This window comes from Uranotaenia lowii, chromosome 2 (genome assembly GCF_029784155.1).
Source record: "Uranotaenia lowii strain MFRU-FL chromosome 2, ASM2978415v1, whole genome shotgun sequence".
Taxonomy (NCBI): Eukaryota; Metazoa; Arthropoda; class Insecta; order Diptera; family Culicidae; genus Uranotaenia; species Uranotaenia lowii.
The window spans coordinates 249408884-249431105 of record NC_073692.1 but is presented as its reverse complement, the minus strand read 5'-3'; the positions used below and the strand labels follow the sequence as shown (position 1 = coordinate 249431105).

The window sequence follows — 22222 nt, the reverse complement described above, 5'->3', positions numbered from 1 at the left end:
AATTACGACTTAAAACAAATAAAAAAAAAAAGATTTCAAGTAATTACTTATCAAAATCGGTTGAAAATTGAAGAAGTTATGGTTACTGCAACATAACAGTAATTTTTGCATTTTTGAATAACCGCAGTGTTCTAATCTTAATATAGGAAGAATTAAATATGATAAATCTCATGCCAAATTTTAGAAAGATCTGACCTTGGGAAAGGCTTGCTAGGGCCTCAAGCGTGAATGCGATTTTAAGGTATTTCGCTCAGGAGGAACAATACCGGCCGATTGCTTTTTATGGATGGTTTCCTTAAACTTTAAGGCTTAAAGCCTAAATTGAGACAAATATTTCATCGGAAGACTGCAACAACTAAAATCCTCTATAAATAAACAAAATAGAATAGACTGCAACAACTTAACACAAAAATGTTAAAGCGGTTCAAAAATTGAATTTTGGCCGAAACTTGTCGTATAAAAAGGAATGCGTAAAATGTAGTCATTGCGTGTTAGGCGACAATTTGCGGGCAAGATATAATTTTTGAACCGCAATAACTTTTTTGTTTCAAGTCCAATTGTTTTGCAGTCTTGGGATGAAATATTTGTCCTAACTTGGGCTTTGAGAAAATTATTCATAAAAAGTAATCGTCCATTGTAGAAAAACGTTATTAATGAGAAACCAGTATTTTTTGCTCCTTCCGAGCAAAATACCTTGAAATCGCATTCACGCTTGGTGTCTCAAGCAACCGCTCTGTTTAGTTAAATCTTGCTCAAATTCGGCATGTGATCTTCTGGTAAGTTAATAATCCATTTTTGCTTGGAGAGAGTGAGATTTATCATGTTTAATTCTTCCTTCATTCAAATTAGTACACTGCGGTTCGGGAAATTATTCAAAAATGCAAAAAATACTGTAATGGTAAAGCAACCATAACTTTTTTCAATTTTCAACCGATCTTGATAAATAACCACTTGAAATCTTTGCTTTGAATTGATATTTAAAGTCCATAGAAATTAGATTTTTCAAATGTCACTATCGAGTCTAAAACTGTGGATAAAATATAATTTTCTCTGATAAAATGCGTTTTTATTTTATTTTTCTATCATAAATTCACTCATATCAACAATACTGTTGATCGTACGCAAAAGTAAAGTTTAGTGATTGATAGCAAATTTATTCTCTTTAATACGCAAAAAAAAAGATTTCAAATTATTGTTATGCAGTTCGAGATATTCGAATCTAAGTACAAGTATTTTTTTTTTTTTTTGTTTTTTTTCCAAAATTTCATATTTGGAGCATAACTCAAAAACTGTTCAACTGAGATATTTTTAAATTTCATTTTCGGATTAAGCGCCTGATTTTACGTTAAAATAAAGGTCGGTTTATAAAGTTCACGATTTTTTTTTTTTCAAAATATTGTAAACTAGCGTTATTAAGTGGCTAAAACAATTGGCTTTTACTCAAAAACAATCAAACTGAGCATTTGCTAACTCATTCTTTGAAAAATTTTTTTGAATACTTACCCCAAAAACTGACCTGGGCAAAATTCCATCTTAATCGGACTTGATTTAGGAGTGCCTAAAAGCGCTCAAAGTTTCGGTTTTTAGACCCTCAAAAATCACCAAAGGGGAGTGCAAAGAAAATTCGGAAAATATAAAATTAAATTTCGTTGTTGACTTAGAAATGCATCAAACGTCAAGATCTGATGTCAGCTCGGAAAAAAAGTGTTGGCCTTCAATCGATTTTATGGGAAATTGTTTTCGAGTTGAAACCAGTTCTCAACATTTCAAGCATTTCTAAGTCATTTAGCCTTAAAATTAAAATTTCGATTTTCCTAATTTTCTTTGGTCTGTACAACATCTGAAAGAAGCCTCTTTTATACAGAAAACCACTTTTTCTTTTTTTTTTCCTCTTATTGGCCACTTTGAGATACCCCCCAAATGCCTGTTTCAAAATAGCACAGTATTTTTCAATGAGTTTAAATCGGTGCGTTTGGAGAGTTCTTATTTAAAAATCACTGTTTTGGCTTCTAATCACTTCAGGTCATCCTTTGAATAGTGGAACTTTAAGCTGACTGAAGAATGCAAATCCAGCTTCTAAGAGCTTTACAAACTTTTTTGTTTTTGTTAAAATCTTCATTAGTATCGGACCATGTTGTATTTATTTCAAATTTTCCGGGGGGCTAACATTCGCCGAAGGCCGATAGGCCGAAAGATGTTAAGCCAAAGGGTGCTAGGCCGAATGCGTTAGAAGGCTGACAGATGTTCGGCCGAATAGGACATTAGGCCAAAGGTTATTTGGACGAATGGTCATCAGGCCGAATGGACGATAGGCCGAATGGTCATTAGGACGAATGGTCGTAAGGCCGAAAGGTCGTAAGGCCGAATGTCCGCAAGGGCGAATGGACGATAGGCCGAATGGTCGTAAGGCCGAATGGATGCTAGAATGTCGTAAGGCCGAATAGCCACTAGGCCTAACAACCAAATGATCGTTGGGTCGAATTCATGCTAGGCCTATAAGACATATTATCGCTTGTTTGCATGTTAGGCCGATCAGTAGTTAGACCGAATGGTCGTTAAGCAGAATAGTCATCAGGCCGAATGGGTGCAAGGCCAAATGATCATTCGGCCTAATGACCATTCAGCCTTATGAACATTCAGCCTAGTGATCATTAAGCCTAACATCCTTTCGGCCTTGCGTCCTTTCGGCCTAACCGTCGACCGAATAACCCATTCGGCGTAGTGGCCTATTCGGCCAGATAGCCAATTTGGCCTAACGTCCATCGGCTGAATGACCTTCGGCCGAATGAGACCCAGCCTCAAATTTTCCGATTATACCAAAAGTATACAAACTTGATAACAACAGAATATCTATTAATACGATTCCAAATTGGTGTTATTGATGAAAGTTTTCCAGATGGAGCCAAAACTGTAAACCGGTTTTTTTGCGAATTGAGTTTTTGATTCAGAAGTTATCTAAAATCATATTGAAATTAGATATCGTACAAAATTTACAAAAATATGCGATTTTCACCCTGCTAAGAAAAAAGGGTAAACTCTGTTATTGATGAAAAATTAAATGAAAACGTTTGAAAATTTATAAGTTTTTTATATATTTTTGATATCATAACGCATTAAGAAGCAATTGCAGTTATTTTTGTTTTTTTTTTCGAATTAAATTTCACTATTTTTCTGTCAAAACTGTTTAAAGAAAAAGCCACTGACTTGCCAACTAAGCTATATCACAAGCCCACCAATTGTAGTATTTTTTGGTTTTGTTCGAATTAAATCTTACATTTTTTCTGTCAAAAACGTTTTTTTATTGAAAAAGCATAAGAGTGCTGCTTATATTCAGGGGTAAAAAATACTACAAAACAAAGGCATGCTTTAAACTGTATTTACATGTTTGTGGGTTCTAGTTCTAACCACTAATAAAACAACTCTGTTGATTCTCGGTACAGTGTAGTAAGCTTTAAGGGGGGGGGGGGTAGGGTCTAACGGGTATAAAAAAAAACACCATTTTCACGATTTTTCTCTAGAGCTATCGTTCAAACAAATGTATTCAAATTTTTTGCATTATACTAAGCATTGTTAAAAGAGCATTTAGAAATTTTTTCGTAGAAAAATATTGAAAAATGAGCCGGTGACGGAGCACTTTCGAGGATGCTTTTTTGAAACAGGATTTGCGGTGGACACTGTATCTCAGCACAGAATCATCTGAAGTAAAAAAATCAGAGCAAAATATTTTTAATAGATGTTTTTCTGGACCCCAACGTTTTTATTTAACTTAAAAAAAAATTTATGAATTTTTTGTAACTGTTTGAAGTAAAAATTACGATTTTTCACGAAAAAATCCGCCATTTTTCACCTGTAAAATCTCCCCAAGGTAAAAAAAACAAAAAAGAAAAACGTTGGGGTCTGGTTTTTTATATGTAGAAAATATGTTCCAAATTTGAAAAGAATCGGATAAGTAGTTTTCAAATGACGATGTCCACGGCTTTAAAAATGTGCTTTCGAGAAAAACGCGTTTGAAGTTTCTGCTCTTGCTTTCTTGCAGTATTAGATAGGAGGAGATAAAGGCCTATAATTTCTACAGTTTTGCTTCAATTGACTTGAAAATTTGACACAACACTCTTGAAATGTTTTACAATAAGAAAATAAAAAAAAATAAAAAATCGATTTTTTGAAAGTGTTAGACCCTACCCCCCCCCCCTCCCCCCAGGACGACTTAAAAGTTGTTTTTTAATGTCCCCTTGATGGAGTTAAGTATATCTGAAGTTTGCGCAAAATAAATTTGCGTCCTTTCTCTTTAAGTGATTCTATTTTTTCAACTGCCGAAATATTAAAAAAAAATAAAACAAACTGAAATACCCAACGGGTGATTTTCTACAGCTTTGCAAAGTGAGACAGTTTTATGTGGGACACCCTGTATTAAAACATAGAGAGATAATATTTAAGTGCAGATTTGTCAAAAATTGATTTCTACCCGAACACATGCTTTCATTTTATTTTTAACTTTTCCTTTACAGATAGCTTGCAAGGACCCCACGAGAAACGATTGCTGAATCATCTTTTGGCAACGTATAATACGCTCGAGCGTCCAGTTGCAAATGAATCCGAAGCCCTACAGGTGAAGTTTGGATTGACGTTGCAGCAAATCATTGATGTGGTAAGTATCAGGAGGAGATTCTTTGGTTTAACTTAAGTAATGTCTCTAAGAAAATTTACAACTGCTCAACGAGAAAAACAAGTGGGAATCTTGAGTCCGGTGTAATTTGACAGTGTATTTTTTTACTTGAAAAACAATCGAAGGATACGGTTACGACATGCTTAACCAGAAAATTCCATAATTTCAATACTAAACTGGCTTAAATATATTTTTAGGATGAGAAGAATCAGATTCTTACCACAAACGCGTGGTTAAATTTGGTAAGTGGCATGTACCCGGTTACGAGCAGCGACCAAAACATTTTTAACCTTCATTTGTTGTGCAAGATTTAAACTGTACTTAATACCCACGTTATCCAAGGATGGCAAATGCAATTCTGTCATTGAAAATCGATTCTAAGATTTAAACCTCACTGCATTCTTAAAATATATGCATATATCACGAGTTTTGTCCAAACCGTACCTTGAAATGGAATTAATGGATGCATTCTAACCAAATCTAAAAAACATATATATACCTACATGTGTTCCCAATAGAAACGAGTGCATCATTATATTCGAATCATGGAACAAACAATTGTTGTGTCAATTGATAGTCTCAGCATAGTCGGTGGAACATAAACACGTAAAGAAAACGAGCTCACTCCATCAAGAGATTAAATATGTAATGCAACCACAAAACAAAGTAATGAAGATTCGTCGAAAATTCTGGAGGTTTCTTGGGCTTAGTTTTGTCAACGTAGTATGAAGTGAATTCCGTATTCCAAGCAAGAATTATTAGAAAATGAAGAGCTTTCCGTTTAGAAAACACATTTTAACATCTGAATAACTCGCTGACGATGAATTTCAGGTTCTATATTTATAATCGTTCAATCCAACCAAAATTATGATTGTTATTTAATAACTAAATTGCGAACTCTCAGATGTCTATTTCATCTCTATGTTAGTTTCAATATCAGGACTACAACAGATTCTGATTTCACATTCATATTAAAAATTTAACCTATAAGAATCAGATATCAGACAAAGAATTCTGTACCAACACATGAAAAAGATGTATCTCCATATATGGCGAATCGAGAAAAACGCATTTCGCCCCTATATGTTAGAATGGAGGAATATAAATTTTCATGAAAACGCTATCGTAGATAGAACCTAGCTCACGTAATATTTTGTTTCCCTTGTTTATACACCCTTTGCTATTTTCTCATTTCCAGCTTTAGTTTTAAGCTCGCGTTCATTTGCAACTATGTTTTTATGTTGAATAAAGAGTCAAATCGATTATTTTGAGTTTGTTTGCGGAGTAGTAGCGAAAATTTGATCCGGAGTAAAGGGTGTATGTATATCTATGTGATGGTGGTTCTAGTTTTATAATGTTTATAGATCCTTTACTCAAATTGAGTTTTTAATGTAACGGAATATTATTTTCTCAAAAGGGTTTTACCGTTAAGTAGTGCCAATGTCGGCCTATCATGAGGTACTGAAAATGGATTTTGTTTACTTTTGGAGATAGATCCTTTTCACGTGTTGGTACAGAATTTTATTGAGAAGAAAAGGAATTCGGCTTGTAGAATTGAGATTTATAAACCAAGGTTCTAGATCAAGGATTTGGGACTCCAGATCTCAGATTTTAGATTCAGATTTTGAACTGTGTTCAAGAACTTGGTTCTCTTTTGAACAATTTCATAGTTTCATTTACTAGGTGAAATATATTAAATTCGATAGATTTCTTTCGAAAATGGAATTCACAAAGAGACGTTAAGCTATAAATTCAACCTCCCCGTAAGAAGTTGACAATAAGATCTAGACTTTCTCATTCGGATCCTGTCATATTCTGAGATTATTCAATTGCTATCAACAAGATGTGCTATACGGTGTACCACATTTTAAGTCTTGCTTGCCATGCAAAGTGCCGTGATGATTAGATATAAGTGTGTCCAAAAATTGCAGTAGGATGCGATTGTGTTTTAAGTAGCACACTCGAGCAACCAATAAAATCATTAAATAAAAATATGAACTAAACACCCTTTTCAATTTAGCAGCAAAATCAAAACAATAAATAAAAATTCTAGTAAATACTATAAACAAAAAAATACAAATAATTTTCTGTTGTGGAGTGCATCGATGTCGCTTTTGAGTGGGTACATGTCATAAATGAATACATGCATGTTGTGTTTACTTCAGGTGTTCCCATATATCTACGATTTTTGCTAGGCATCAAAAGTACACCGATTAACGCGAATTTGTCTCAAAAATGAATCATTACTACTAACACAAACGAAATATTCAGTGTTTCTTTTACTTTCATCGCACAAAAAAATCCTTTTATTTACTTTTCATTTTTTAATTATACGTTGATTATAGGACGAGAAGAATCAACTACTTGTAACCAATATTTGGCTTTCTTTGGTAAGTTAAGTAACACATAATAAGCTAAACGGGAATGCACATACGGCTGATGAAAAAAAAAACTCCCGCTAACGGGTTTGCTAAGAAAACTATTAATTTGACAAAATTGTCTTTTTTTATTTTAATTTGGATAGTTTCATTGAAATATCAACGTATGTGCATTAAATCTACTAACTGTAAAAAACATTTCTATAATACAATCTTATCACAACAATTGTGGCTACATGTATCTTTTCTCTTTTGTAAGATAAATTTTCTCACTTTCACATTTCGGCTTTCGCTTATTCCCTCGACTTTCAAATACCATATCATCTAAAGCTGTACATATTGTAAAATCATATTGACACATTAGAAAATGTACATAGTTACATATATTGCTAACTTTTTTGTGTATCTTTCGAATTGAATTACTACACAATGTGTAACAAACGGGCACAAGACCTGCGTGCTTACATTACTATGTTGATTTTAGTGTCGGCTTATGTTATTTTGTACCCATGCAAAGATGCTAACCAAATAGATGAAATATCGCAAAAAAAATCTCTTCGTAAATTCTCTAACAATAAAATAAATCTAAATTTCTAGTTGTGCACATTTCAGTTATATTTTCCTGACAGATGTGGAACAACGCTGGATCTGTATTGGATTATGATCAAACAAACTGTTTAAAGTTTATACCAGTTTAGACATAAATCGTCTCGCTAGTAGATAATTCGAGCCAGCGTAGACAGAAATCTGTCTCAGTTCTAGAATCGAATAAACTGCCAAACGAGCCTTCAAATCAAGACGTTATGCCCTGAGCATCTCTCCAAAGGAATGCAGAATTACACTGCACAATGGGGAAAAAGCGTATAAACCGCGAAGAAATTCTATATCTTGTCTTCCACTCGAACCAAATCTATGAAAACATACATTCCTTTTGTAAAAATTTCCGAAAAACTGATTGGACATTGTTTCAAACGCTGGACGAGCTATTTTCCGATATTTTGTAAACAATCCAGAAAAACACTGATTAAGACTAGAAAATTTTGAACAAAAATAAACCTATCTTTTGTGATTTTTTTTCCAAGAAATAAAATGAAGGTGGTTTAAACTGCCACACGCTTCAAAAGATTAAATTATGGCCCTCAATCCCCCTATAATTTTCAATTAATTTTGAAAACAGTAAGTTCAGACTTGAAAATGTTCATCCAAATGAGACCTATCTTGTGTGATTTTTTCGAGGAATCGAATGAAGGCTATTTGAGCCACAGCACGCATCGGGAAATGGAGTATCGACCGTTTTACCCTCAATTTCCCAACATTTTTAATATAGTTTAAACAACAACATGATTCTATCCCTGTACAAAAAACTAATATATGTATGAAAGACTAATTGGTGATCAAAGTTTCAGCGAAACTATCAACGACTTTTCTTGAACCGATTTTAACCAAAAACGCTGTTTACGTATCGAAATGTTAAAAGAGTACCTAAACTTTAAATACAATACAATATAATATAGTATTAAGGGGGAAAAGATATGTAACCAATAGAAAGATACGCATAGTATGTTAAAAATTTAATTCATCAAATGATCGTATGAAACTCTCAAAAACAGCATTTACCAAAGTGAAGGTAATATACAGACATATTTTTAACTTCTGGCTAAAGCGATAAGATTTATACGAATTGGACAACATTCGACATCTTGATTGTACATACTGAAAGAATGCAAGAGAGCACAAGTTTTGGTATCAACGCATGCAAACCGTTGCCAGTGACGTTGATTTGATGCTTCTCTCACTGGTGAATCATTTCGAATACACCATCTGATTTTTAGCAATCTGGTTGCACTGCTGGTTGCACAGAAAGAACACAAGGCTGTTTTCTCACTTGAAGCCCGCGCGGTAAAACAAATTGGACGAAATCGTCTTCAAATTGCAGATTCTGGCGAAGTTTTAATCATTTTCGATTTAATCCGACTTCAAGTAAGCTTTTTTACGATCGTTTACTTATTTTGTAGGAATTTCATTTCGCAGTAACTTTGTCAACGACTTGAGCTATCATTTCTTATGCGATTTTATGTTTGCTGGGATTTTACTTTATAAGCTCCGCGAACAGCTTATTGAACTTTTGATAAAATCCCACTTCGACGAAATGCAAAGCTTTTAACGTTGATATTACCAAACAACATGTAATCATCATAAAACCCATCTTTTTATTATTTGTAGATCATTTAAGGATATCATTGTTAAATATTATATTAAAGTTCTCAAGCCACATTAAAAATCAAACATGTTAACTAGAATCGCTCTTTAAATTTATCTCTCAATAAATGCAAATACTAACTAGTTTCTTTTTACTTCAACAAACAAAATAATTGCATGAACTACTTCCTAAGAAGAAAGGAAAACAATTTTTAGTACTTCTAGTTGTACGTTAGATCCTTAGAATTACCTATCACCACCATAGTTCCAATTTCATCGTTTTGTAAATGTGAATCTCTGTAAAAGCTGCTATCGCATGTAGCCTTTGTACGGTTGCTTACTGTTCATCCTTTTTTCACTCATAATACATCACAATTTCAATATAACAAAATGCAGTTAGATTAACAACTATCGCCGATAAAATAACGAACAATTCACCTTCAGGAATGGAACGACTATAACTTGAGGTGGAATGAATCTGAATACGGTCAAGTCAGAGACTTAAGAATCACACCCAATAAACTGTGGAAGCCCGATGTTCTGATGTATAACAGGTATGTATAACGCATTATTGTAATTTTTTTCAGGATTTATGCACATAGATAGACAGCAATAATGTTGAAGTATTAAAAACGAATCGGTAGGGATTTCAAGGGAGAAATAAGGATAGGGGAGAGTGGGGATACTTGATCCCCTTTTCAAATTTTCACCATATCGGTATCGAATTTTGAATACGGCGAATACGCCAACTGTAAACAAATCCAGATAATCACATATTTAAATGCGTTAAATTCTTTATTTTACACCCGAAAATATTATCTCCTTTTAATTTTTCTCATTTTAGTGACGCTAAATTTAATTTTTTAAATAAGGCGAATAGCTTTTTTTATGAGTGCGTAATCCCACAGTTCATTCGCCCATTTCCCCTCAAAATTTCGTCGCGAACAAAGGGGCCGATAGTTATTTCGAGATGGAAAAAGGGAATTGATGTTTTTGAAATTTGTTTTCCCAGGACGAGGAGAAGCACAAATCAGCATTTATAAGATCGTTGAATGTGCTAATGTGTTAATGTGATCATTTGGACCCGCTTTCAAGCCGAAATTTGCTTGAATATTGCTTCTTTAATGAGTGATCCAAAAGGCGAACAGTCATTTTGCAATTCAAAAGGGCGCTCCAATTAGGCGAATGAACAAAATGAGAGCACCAGTCTGTGGTAAAAGGGCCCACAGTTATATTTATTAATTTTTTGAAGTAATCAGTACGGAAAAGCTATATTGATCGATCGGGTGATGAAGTTAATTCAATTTGAAAGCGTTTTAGCGGCTTATTTAGGAAAATGATTGTACGCAGCTAAATAGGAAATTGATTTTATTTTCTGAAACTTGGAATGCGTTTTTCTCAAATAAAGGTCTTGGCGCGTTCGCCGTATTCAAAAATCGATACCGATATCTTTTTGGAAAAATTTAGCAACTCGCCGTCTTTTACATTTTCTGACAGCTTGTAACTTCAAGTTTCTATGCTCCAACAATAAGAACGATACTTGAACCCGTTGATGAACTAGAAGCTTTTTCGTGGGAGTAAAAAAATTGCGATTTTTCTGAAGTTAGGGGAGACTTGATCCCCTTTTGAAGGAGACTTGATCTTTTATTCAGGAAGCCCTAATCCTTGCATACAAACCAAACAAAACCCCAAGATAGAATGTTAATTGACTATTTTAGTCATGTTTGTCCTCATTTCACAATTTATAGCAGACATAAGAAGAAAATTCTATAGCTTTGTCTCAACGCTAATAATATTGCATACTTAAAGGCGCTTTTTTATAATTAAGAGAAAATTAATTATTTTTTCCCTTTTCTTCAGACAATTGTTTAATAAATATTAGTTTTGGGATAATAATATTAGTAATTTCGTTACATCAATCATAATGATCAATTCAGAAGAAGAATATGCTGTTTGGAAGGGGAATCAATTATACCCAACTCTAGGGATCAATTGTACCCATAATCAACATTTTAGAAAACTTTTTCTTAAAAAAAGTTGAGAGTTTTCCATTGCTTTGAAAATATGGCATTATGAAGTTCATTTTACACTCGAACGATTGATATATTGGAACAAATATTTTTTTCATTATTTTCCCATGTAAGGAACATTTTAAAATGATGAAAAAAGATCTTCAAGTTACATTTTGTGAAATTTTTCAAACAAAGTTCAATTACTCAAACAATTATTTTGTTATTTTTTTTTTTAATGCAAGCATTGTTATTTTGCTCATTTTGGCACATTTTTCTAGAACATTTGATCTTTGTAAGACATTCCAGTTTCGAGATATAGCTAAGGAATCAAGTATCCCCAGGGATCAAGTATCCTCATTCTCCCCTACTTATTTTCTAATTGTTTAGAGACCACTGCGACCAGGCTTCCTGATATACTGGACTTTTTATTGAAAGGGCCGGAAGAATTCTGGTTTAGCATTTAATGAGCACACTCATTTATTAGATCCTTCCAATTACACTAGTTGACAGCATTTTTGAACTTAGTAAACTGAACGTCATTTTTAATGTGAAATCGGGCGCTGAATCCGAAAGTTAAATTCAAAAAAATCTCAGTAGAACCGTTTTTAAGTTATGCTCCAAATATGAAATTTCGGAAAAATAGAAAAAGTTCTTGTATTTAGATTAGTAATTTAAAATCCCTCTTTTGCATATTGAAGGTGAATAAATTTTCTATCGATCACTGTTTTTGCGTGTGATCAACAGTATTGTTGAAATTAGTGACTTTAAGATAGGAAAAATTATAAAAAACGCATTTTTTTAGAGAAAATTTTGTTTCAGCAAAAGTTTTAGACTCGATGATAACATTTAAAAAATCTGATTTTCTTTTGCGCTTTAATGTCAATTCATAATAAAAATTTTAAGCGATTATTTATCAAAATCGGTTGAAAATTGAAGAAATTATGGCTACTTTACCATAACAGTATTTTTTGTAGTTTTTAATAATTTAACGAACCGCGGTACACTTATCATAGTATAGGAAGAATGAAACATGGTAAATCTCACTCGCTCTAAGTCAAAATTATTCATTAGCTTACCCGAAGGTCACATGCCAAATTTCAGAAAGATTGACCATGGGGAGGGGTTGCTTGAGTCTCAAACGTGAATAAAATTTTAAGGTGTTGTGCCCGGGAGGAACAAAAAATACTGGTTTTTCATCAATACCTTTTTTCATCACTAGCCGATTGTTTTTTATGGTTGATTTTCTTAAAGCCTAAGTTGAGACAAATATTTCACTCGAAGACTGTAACTCGATTGGATTTGAAACAGAAAAGTTATTGCATTTCATAGATTGTATCTTGGTCCTTGGTATCTGCACCTGTTTTCTTATTTTGATTGGCACTTGAATAGCAACATATTGAGGGATCATATTTTAAAATTACTGTCTTCATTTAAAGATTCGCCAAAAAAAGTTTTGTATTTTTATTTAAAAAAATAAACTTATTAAAAAAATCAACTAGATTATGCTCGATTTGTAAAAATCCGGCCACCTGGAGGGTAAAACAGTTTTCAAGGCATATTTTTCATATAAAATTTAACAAAAAATCAAATTTTGTGACGTGAATTCACTCATTCGCGCTGTTGTAACTCAGCTAGATTTCAACCGATTTCTATAAATTTTAGAGTTTTAGAGTCGTCTTATATTTTTCAGAGAAAATCTTATTTTTTTATTTAAAAAACTGTCATAGTTTTCTCGTAAAATTAAAAAGTTCCCTTTTTTTTGTGACGTGAATTCACTCATTTGCGACTGTTTTTGTTCGCTTTTCAAACCAACTACCTACATTGCATATAAAAAATTATTTTTTCTACAAAATGAAGCCGTTTTTTGGCTTCAAAACATACTAAAAATATTTCCAAAAAAGTACTCATCCATTTATTTAAATTAATGATTTTGTAAAAGTTGTCAAAATATCCACATTTTCCAACAAAAAATTGATTTTCAAAATCATCTCAAACATGTGTAAAAAAACTTTTTTTCTTTTTTCCGTTGGTTTTGTGTGATTTGAATTATCAAAATTATAGACAATTTTGAGATTTATTTTGATACGCGAACGGATAAAAATCACTTTTGAGCGGTACAAGCGCGTGGAATGTGTCATATGAATTTGATGTCTAGGACAGAGTTGCTTTAAAAGGTATTGGCTGTAATTTTATAGAAGACAATTTTACTCTATCTTTTCAATTGAAAAAGTTTGTGTGTCGAAGCCATGGAAAAAATGACACGTCCTAATATATGATACTGTGTAATTAAATCTCATTATTTTATGAGCAGCTTTGCTAAGACACCTTTTGTCTAGATCTTATAGTTTCTAAGTTATTAATTTTGTCTAAATTCCCGTTCTGGAATACTGTGCACTAACGGTTATCCTCCGCGTGATAGAACTTGCTTTTTCAGAGATCGTCGTTCCTGCTCTGCATCCGAAACATCTGACCCTATCAACGTCTACTATCAGAACGTCGGTGGTGTCAATTCTTCTTTGGTTGACTACCTCTTTGCTACATCGTGTTCCTGCTACGAAATCATCACCTTTACAAAAACATGTTCAAATGATGAATAGAGGAATCAACGGAGTTTGGAGTTTTCAACGAAATAGCTACCGCCTCATATAACATCCATCCACCATGCACGGTATACATCGCAGAGTTAGGGGCCATTTACTGGGCGTTGGACAGCGTCGTTTTAAGGCCAGTTGCACACTACTATATTATAACGGCTGCGACGCTATGTCAGATCAAAATTTTTGAAAACGAATACGGCCGTATGCTAGACCTCTCCTTCATTACGAAGGCTTCAGGAATCTTACAATGGATCTAGCTACCGCCCGCCCTCTTGTTAAAGTGGTTTCTCATAACCCAGCTTTACTGGTCTCGCTCGAAGCCACATCCTTCTACAATGACTTCAAGAACGTTGACTTCGAAGTCATATCCATCGTCCTAGATTCCATGGAATGGAATAACGAGCTCGATCTCATTAATCCTAATGCAGCCGCTGTATCTTTTTCAAACATATTGAACTACAAAATCGACCGCCATGTTCCGAAACGAAGAGTAGCTTCCAACCCACTAGCTCCTTGAGTCACAAATCAACTGCGACAACTGGAGACTGTAAAAAGTGTTCTCTTCGGAACTACAACAAGCAAAAGTCCCTCCACACCAAGGACAAATACCACAACCTTAACTCGGCGTGTTTAATTACATGTTTATCGTAAATTTTTGTAAACTAACCATACTTTTGCAAAAATTCAAATTTTATTGCTAAACTTATCGAAAATTTCGCTTCTCAAAATACACTTTTTATATCCTTATGGGTAAAACGCCTTCAGGTAGGCAACGAATTTCAATTTCTTGACTGATATTGCAACAAATATGGCGGCAGATATTTTTTTCGAGTCGAATATTGGTGCAGCTTTTTTAACTCAAACCAGGACGAAATTTGTTATAATTGTGGATTGTTATCGTTATTTGGGAGTCAGCAAATAAAAAGAAAGGCATTTTGTTTTGAAATTTGGGTTGTCTCAAAAGTTAACACCATTCAAAATTTGAGCGTAAAACACGTGGTCTTTTGGGCATTCTGCCCCAATTCTGGTATGATTGTTTTTAGTTTAAAATTGTGGGAAGTTTGTGAAATTTAACAAAATATTTATAGTCTTCCGCAAGTGTATACGAATGGAAAAACGTTAAGTTGTAGTTTCATCAGATTGCGCAGGCTGGTTTACCATAAAACCTTATATGTTACCCATTAAAAATAAGAAGTTTCACGGTGATTCCATTAATCCTTCTGTTTCTAAGAACTTAAGTCGATTTTTTGAACTTTTCATTTAATGAATGATGAAAAAGCTTGTTTGCTACAATATAAAAAACATTGATCGAAGCCATAGGTTAGTGTTTTTTGAGAAAGAATGACATGGGCCATCTTACTCCGCTGGTGCGTCTTGTACTGTTTTCCCCTACATGTTCTCCGTTCACAAAAAAGGAGATAGAAGAGACGTGGAATTTTAAGCTCTGTGTTCGATAGCCAAACTCTTTGAATTGGTTGTCCTGGAACCCATTTTTCATCTTGTAAACAGTACTTTTCCATCGATCAGCACAGATTTTTGCCAAAACAATCCACGACAACAAATTTACATCGTTTGTGCAACATAGCTTAGCCATGAAGACTCAAACTGGCGCCATAGATACTGATCTGTCAGCTGCTTTCGATGAACGGGACGAAAGGTATCAGTTCAAACAGGCAACTACTTCTCGAGGCAATTCTTCGCTTGTTCAGGTGTACCTCAAGATAGCAATTTGGGACCAATAATTTTTGTTATTTCTTTCAACGATGTACTCAATTTTCTTGACGGCTCAAAACTTGCGTATACTGACGACCTCAAACTTTCCTACACTATCAACAGCCAAGAGGACATCAATTTCTTGTAAAGACAGTTAAATGCCTTTGCTCACTGCTGTGACACCAACTGCCTGCTTCCGAACCGCAGTAAATGTGCGGTTATTTCATTTTCTCGCTAGCGGAACCCTCTTTACGCGGAGTACACTCTCGGGAACGAAACCACATCAACTCGGTGTTATCCTGGACCAACGGCTGGAGTTTAAGACTCACACGACAAAGCTTCTAGATGTCTCGGCTTCTTATTTATTAAAGACTAGTATTGTAAATATTACAGTATAGTTCTCTCGATTCTCGAATATGCATCAGCAGTTTGGTGCCCATTTTTTCAGAACGGAGCTGAATAAATTGAGGCTATACAAATCCGGAGATTCTTGGGGAATGCTCTACGACACTTAAACTGATTAGATCAGTTCCGTTTACCCAATTACAAAAACCCTTGCCGATTGATTGACTTAGACACGCTTTAAGTCCGAAGATTAAGGAACCAAAATTTGCAGCTCTATATTCCCATCCGGCTTAAAAACTATGGAGCCAACAGCGCTATAATTGAATTTTTTTTTTCGTAGTACTCCGTTTCATGACATAACTTGACGAACATAATTCCTAAAACTCACTCGGTCCATGGCAAACGTTCTCCAATTTCTCGGACATCCCACATTCACTAGATCACGCTACACTTGGTCTAACCACCTCACTCGTAGCGCAGCTGATCGTCTCGTTCCTAACGAATTCGTAGCTTACATCTGTTTTTCAGGACAGTCGTCCGTCATTCTTGCAACATGCCCTGCTCAGCGTATCCGGCAAGCCTTCACCACCTTCTGGATACTGGATTCGGCAAAGAGTCATGGTTCATCCTTCGCCTCCACAATCCGTTCTCCTGCACGCCGCCAAAGATGGTTCTTAACACTCGTCGCTCGAATACTCCGAGTGTACGCAGGTCCTCCTCGACAATATCCATGTCTCGTGCCCGTAGAGAACAACCGGTCTAATGAGCTTCATATACAGGTAACACTTCGTTGCTTGTGAAGTCCATAGTAGGCACGACTTCCGTTGATTATTCACCGCCGGATCTCACGGCTGGTGTGATTGTCTGCGGTCACAAGTGGGCCGAGATAGACCAAGTCATCGACTATCTCCAGCTCGTCGCTGTCGATCGTGACCTTGTTATTACTGGACAAGCGGGCTCGGTCGGTCTCGGATCCGCAGGCCATTTACTTCGTCCTGGACGTATTAATCATTTACCCAATCCTTCCTGATGCGCGTTTCAGTTCGCGATAGAACTCCTTCATCGCCGCAGATGTTCTGTCGACTATATCAATGTCTTCGGCAAAGCAGATAAGTTGACTGGATATGTTGAAAATCGTGCCCCGCATTTCACCCACCGCTCGTCAAATAACACCTTCTAGCGGCACGTTGAACATCATGCCGGATAGACCATCGCCTTTTCAAAGCCCCCTGCGCGATTCGAATGAACTCGACAATTCACCCGAAACCGCACTGCGTTTCATCCATCGTCGCCTTGATCAGTCTGGTCAGCTTCCTGGGAAAGCCGTTCTCGTCCATGATTTTCCATAGCTCGTCACAGCCGAGCGTGTCGTATGCGGCTTTGAAGTCGATGAATAGATGGTGCGTAGGGACATGGTGTTCACGGCATTTTTAGAAGATTTGCCGTAATGTGAAGATCTGGTCCATCGTTGACCCATGGAGCCGGCTGATGACTTCCCACGAATCTGTTTGCTTGGGCGGAGTAGGATTTTATTTATCACATTATTAAGTTATCATTAGGATCTATGTGTGATCCGTTGATGTTCTAAACAAATTGTTACTAGCCCCCATTCTGCAATGGCTTATTTTGTAAACGATATTGTTTCGCAAAAAATGATACAGCAGAACTACTTTCCAAATGAAATTTTTATGCGCCAACTAGACGGCTCTCAATCATCATCACACAGAATAAGCCAAAACTGGGCCAATCAACAGCATGATGAATTCTTATAATCAATAGTGTGAAGCCATCCCAACTCATCCCACTTTGTTTGATACCGTTTTTTCTCTATATCCCTCAAGTTTTATTTATTTACTGATCACGGTCTACGGCAATTCAATGTCCTACAGACTGATTACTTAATCTTATCTTAAAACTATTCTTACTTACATTGAAATCAAAATACACATACTGTTGGAAAACTGGCCACCGTGCCAGTTCGTTCAAAAGTCGCTGAGAAATAACAGCGAAAACTAAACGTCATCGTTGCCGCCAAAAGGAATCGCACGAGGAAAATTTTCACCATCGTGGCCATCTTTCGTGTCGAGTTTTAAAGTACAGACGGCTTGAAGCTTTAGTGTTGAAAAATTTGTTTGTAAATCCGATTTTAATTTCCGAATTAGTTTTTTTTGGTTGTGCGCGGGATCTATGCACTTGTAGCACTGACCATACTGACTGGACATTCGATTTCGTTTTCTGGATAATTTTCCAACAGTACGCAATATCGATTCCAGAGTGCGCATCGATCGATTTGAAGAAATGCTATCCCAGTTAGGAAATACCACCCACTTTAAAATAAAAACAGGCAATTTCTACGATAAAATCGGGCTAAACATTTTTCCTACAGGGCAATTTTAGTCGAATTTTTCAGGTTCGCCACCTGCCGTCGATATTGCGAACCAACTAAATCTGACCAAAAAAAATTAGACAGAAAATGATTTGTTCTAAGTGTCAAGTCAGTGTGGTCAGTGCTTGTAGGTCTATTTAGAGTTTGCCATCGGTGCATTTGTTGAACGATTTTGTATTTGCAGGAAAAGTTATAGACGCTAGTGATAGATCGTGATAGACTAATATTATGGTAAAACTTATAGATTTGCTCCAAACGATTCGATTATAATCAAGAACTTGTTTACAGGGAATTCTTTTTAAAGCTGATAAGAATCAGTTGTCAGTCAGGGAAGAGTTGATGCGTATAGGGTTACTGATTTGTGAGTAACATAACCAAACTTTATTTTAAACATAATGTTGTCTAACGCGCAATTTTGTCTCATAGATTTGAAGCATCAAAACGTCTTCATTATCACAACAAATATATTGCTATCAAAGCCAATGCACCTCTTTTATTACCACCCTGCTGTCAACACATACACTTGGTTGAACAATTTACAAGATATGTCAAACAGGTTATAAAATTCATTCTTACCACAGTTGTTCAATCTCAGAGGCTCAAAACCCCATAAGGAACGAGAGGGGACATGAAACGGTATCAATTCCACGAGGCTAGCACTATCAATATTACCGGATATGACGTCGAATATAAACAGACAACGAAGTAGTATGATACGTGAACCAATCGGTTCGATGTTTAAGATTCCACATCGAGCATGGTAATGTGGTAGGCGATGAGGTTCGTTCCATGGTAGGTTAGGCAGTGCGTATCTCAGGAATCGCTTTTGAACTGACTCAAGTAGCTTCAATCCTCCGATCGTGTTTGGTGCCCAGACTTGAATATTGTACTCCAATTCAAAGCGAACAAGCGAGCAATATAAAGCTTTGAGAGTTGTAGTGTCACTGAATCCTTTGGTATTCCTGACCAAAAATCCTAGGACTGTTCTTGCTTTTGCCACCGTTACAGCTAAATGTTCCTTGAATCCACAATAACACCAAGATCTCGAATAGACTCAACTTTTTCAATAACCACATTATCAGCTGTGTATTGATGCGAAATTACAACCCTACTTCTGGTGAACGTAATAATCTTACTTTTTTTAAGATTCACTTATTGAGGTCCTGCTGTAGTGACAGGCAGTCTGTGTAGTGAGCTATTGAGCGGTACATTTTGAGATCGACTGCAAAGAATCGATAAGTTCACAAAGGTCGTCCATGAAGAGGTTGGACAAAAGTGGACCCAGATGGCTGCCTTGAGGAACACCGGATGGAACCATAATGTTTCGAGATTTGATGTGACCTTGTCTGACGAAAGCAGTTCTGTCTTGAAGATATGATTCAAGCCATTTCACCAGCCAAGTTGGGAATCCCATTTTATCCAATTTATCAATCAGCTGCTTGAGGGGTAGTCGATCAAAAGCTTTGGAGAAGTCCACGTAGGTTGCATCCATTTGCGTCTTATTTGCCAAAGAAGTGCTAACTATTTTACTACCCTTGATAAAATAGTATCATGACTAAACTTGCTTATAATAAGAATGGTTTATTTTAGAAAAAAAAAACTGATATTGTTTCTTCAAATAATAGACATTAGCATCAGGCACACCCTAGCATATAATGAACAGATATCATCTTATTTCAACGTGCTGAAACCTCCATGGCCTAATGCATCCGTTTTCGTTACAGTGCTGATGAAGGGTTCGATGGAACATACCACACGAACATCGTGGTTAGAAATAATGGTAGTTGTTTGTATGTACCACCTGGTATCTTCAAAAGTACTTGTAAAATAGACATCACGTGGTTCCCATTTGATGATCAACACTGTGAAATGAAATTCGGCAGTTGGACGTATGATGGAAATCAGGCAAGTCTACATTGTACAATGTTTTTGTTTGGATGTTTTTATGCAACTTTTCATTGATTAAAAAAACCGGTCTTTATACAAAATTTATGAATAAAATCAATGTCTATTCCAGCTCGATCTGCAATTAAATTCTGATGATGGAGGTGATCTATCCGATTTCATCACTAATGGAGAATGGTATCTGATAGGTATGCATTGAACAAACTGAAATTAAATTCACCATTTTAATGTATATTCGTAATTTTCTTTTTCACAGGAATGCCAGGGAAGAAAAACACTATTACATATCAATGCTGCCCCGAACCTTATGTTGACGTAACTTTTACCATACAAATTCGCAGACGCACATTATACTATTTTTTCAACTTGATTGTGCCATGTGTCTTAATTTCATCGATGGCTTTGTTGGGTTTCACGCTACCACCGGACTCTGGAGAAAAGCTTACATTAGGTAATTAACGAATGGTTCTATTTCAACGCTACGAATCGAACGACAATAGACGGATTTATAGGCAACCCCCGATCGTTCGGCTGATATAAGTAAACCAACCATTCCATTGTTCATATTTTGTGTTTTTTTTATTACCTTACATTAAAGAGATCACCATCCCTCTGACATCTTTGTAGAAATTACTTGTCTTAATGTCAGTGGCGACCCATTCATCTGTTTAAATAAAGCACAAACGGCTTTTAAGGGTTTCTAGGTTGTTTACAAAACCGCTGAGGATTTCATTCAAATGGAAGCCATTGAAAAATATGTCCCATGGAAGCCATGTTTTTTAAACTGTTGTAGCCTATTTCTTTTTATAACACTGAGGTAAAAAGAATAGTTTCCAACGCTACATCGATGCTTTATGAGTCGTGTGGAGGAAGAAATTTTCGAGCCGTCCTTATGGCGTGGTTAGCCTTACTAAAGTCCTCTGGCTTGGCTTTCGGGTTCATTCGTCTTTATTTACATTTTGTTCAAGCTTAAATTTAGTCTCATGACCTTTTTGGAGGAATAAAGCCAAATGAACTTAGCATTTGCTTGACCGAAGGTTACGCTGGACCTACATATATATTTATTTTTCTTGATCTATGGATGAGAAATAACCATACATACAAATATCTTAAAAACTAAGTTATTGTACTTATGTCTAGTTTAAATTTACGTTTGGTCACATTCAAATCAAACAGATAGTACACTACATTGAAACGATCACAGCATTTGTCGAACGGGTGGTTTCGACCACGCAGTAGTTACGAGAAACTGGCGTTGTCGGAGTGTCCTCGTGGATACGTATTAATTGACACGCTGGAGTTTGTAAGAGGAGTCCACACGATAAGTCAGGGTGTCAAAAATAAAAGTTTGCTGAAGTTTGTTTGTATAGCCGATTATAAGCCGAAAAGTCGACAGGTCGAGTGGACGTTACGCCGAAAAGTCGCTATGTCGAACGCATGTTAGACGGGATGGAGCAATAGGAAGAACTAATGAAATTATTTTTTTCGGCTATATCGGTGAAATGTTATAAACTTAATTGAATGATTAATGGCATTTCGGTGAACTATACATTCTAATAGGAAGAATATTAAATGAAAGTCTTGTGCGGCAAGAAGTTTTCTCAAATCACGCTCTTGGCTCATTTTTAACACCTTTCATGCTTCCTAATCTAATCTATCCGTCTATAATTTTCATTACTTTCATTTGATATTCTTCCTATTAGAATGTATAGTTCACCGAAATGCCATTAATCATTCAATTAAATCATAAAAATCAGCGGTGATAATCTGTTAACACAAAATCAATTGGCAAAGAAAAAAGGGGGGGAAATATGGGGAACTAAAATGCAGTTCACTAATTGATGGCATGGCTTAATAAGTAGGGACGTTGACGGTTACTCACATGCGTGAAACAATAAAAAGTAGTAGCGCTGCCGTGCAAACAACGAAACCCGAAAACAGTTTACACATCGATCGAACCAGTACTCGCAATAGAAAACTTCATTTGAGCCGGCCGTACATTTCCTTTTGTCCGATCGGGG

The 22222-nt window shown here is 35.6% G+C and overlaps 1 protein-coding gene across 10 annotated transcripts in view; it reads left to right on the top strand.

The window, feature by feature from the left end:
- LOC129747743 (neuronal acetylcholine receptor subunit alpha-7) overlaps positions 1 to 22222 on the top strand; it is a 45369-nt gene that overhangs the window by 6556 nt on the left and 16591 nt on the right. For 6 of the 10 annotated variants that reach the window (XM_055742086.1, XM_055742082.1, XM_055742085.1 and 3 more), the window contains exons 3-8: positions 4509 to 4648; positions 7012 to 7056; positions 9688 to 9797; positions 20021 to 20201; positions 20314 to 20389; positions 20458 to 20652. In XM_055742086.1, the coding sequence (XP_055598061.1) occupies positions 4509 to 4648; positions 7012 to 7056; positions 9688 to 9797; positions 20021 to 20201; positions 20314 to 20389; positions 20458 to 20652 (747 nt within the window). Of the gene's footprint in view, positions 1 to 4508; positions 4649 to 4863; positions 4909 to 7011; positions 7057 to 9687; positions 9798 to 20020; positions 20202 to 20313; positions 20390 to 20457; positions 20653 to 22222 lie in introns of all 10 variants that reach the window. The other 4 variants (XM_055742088.1, XM_055742083.1, XM_055742081.1 and 1 more) reach the window with 2 other exon arrangements.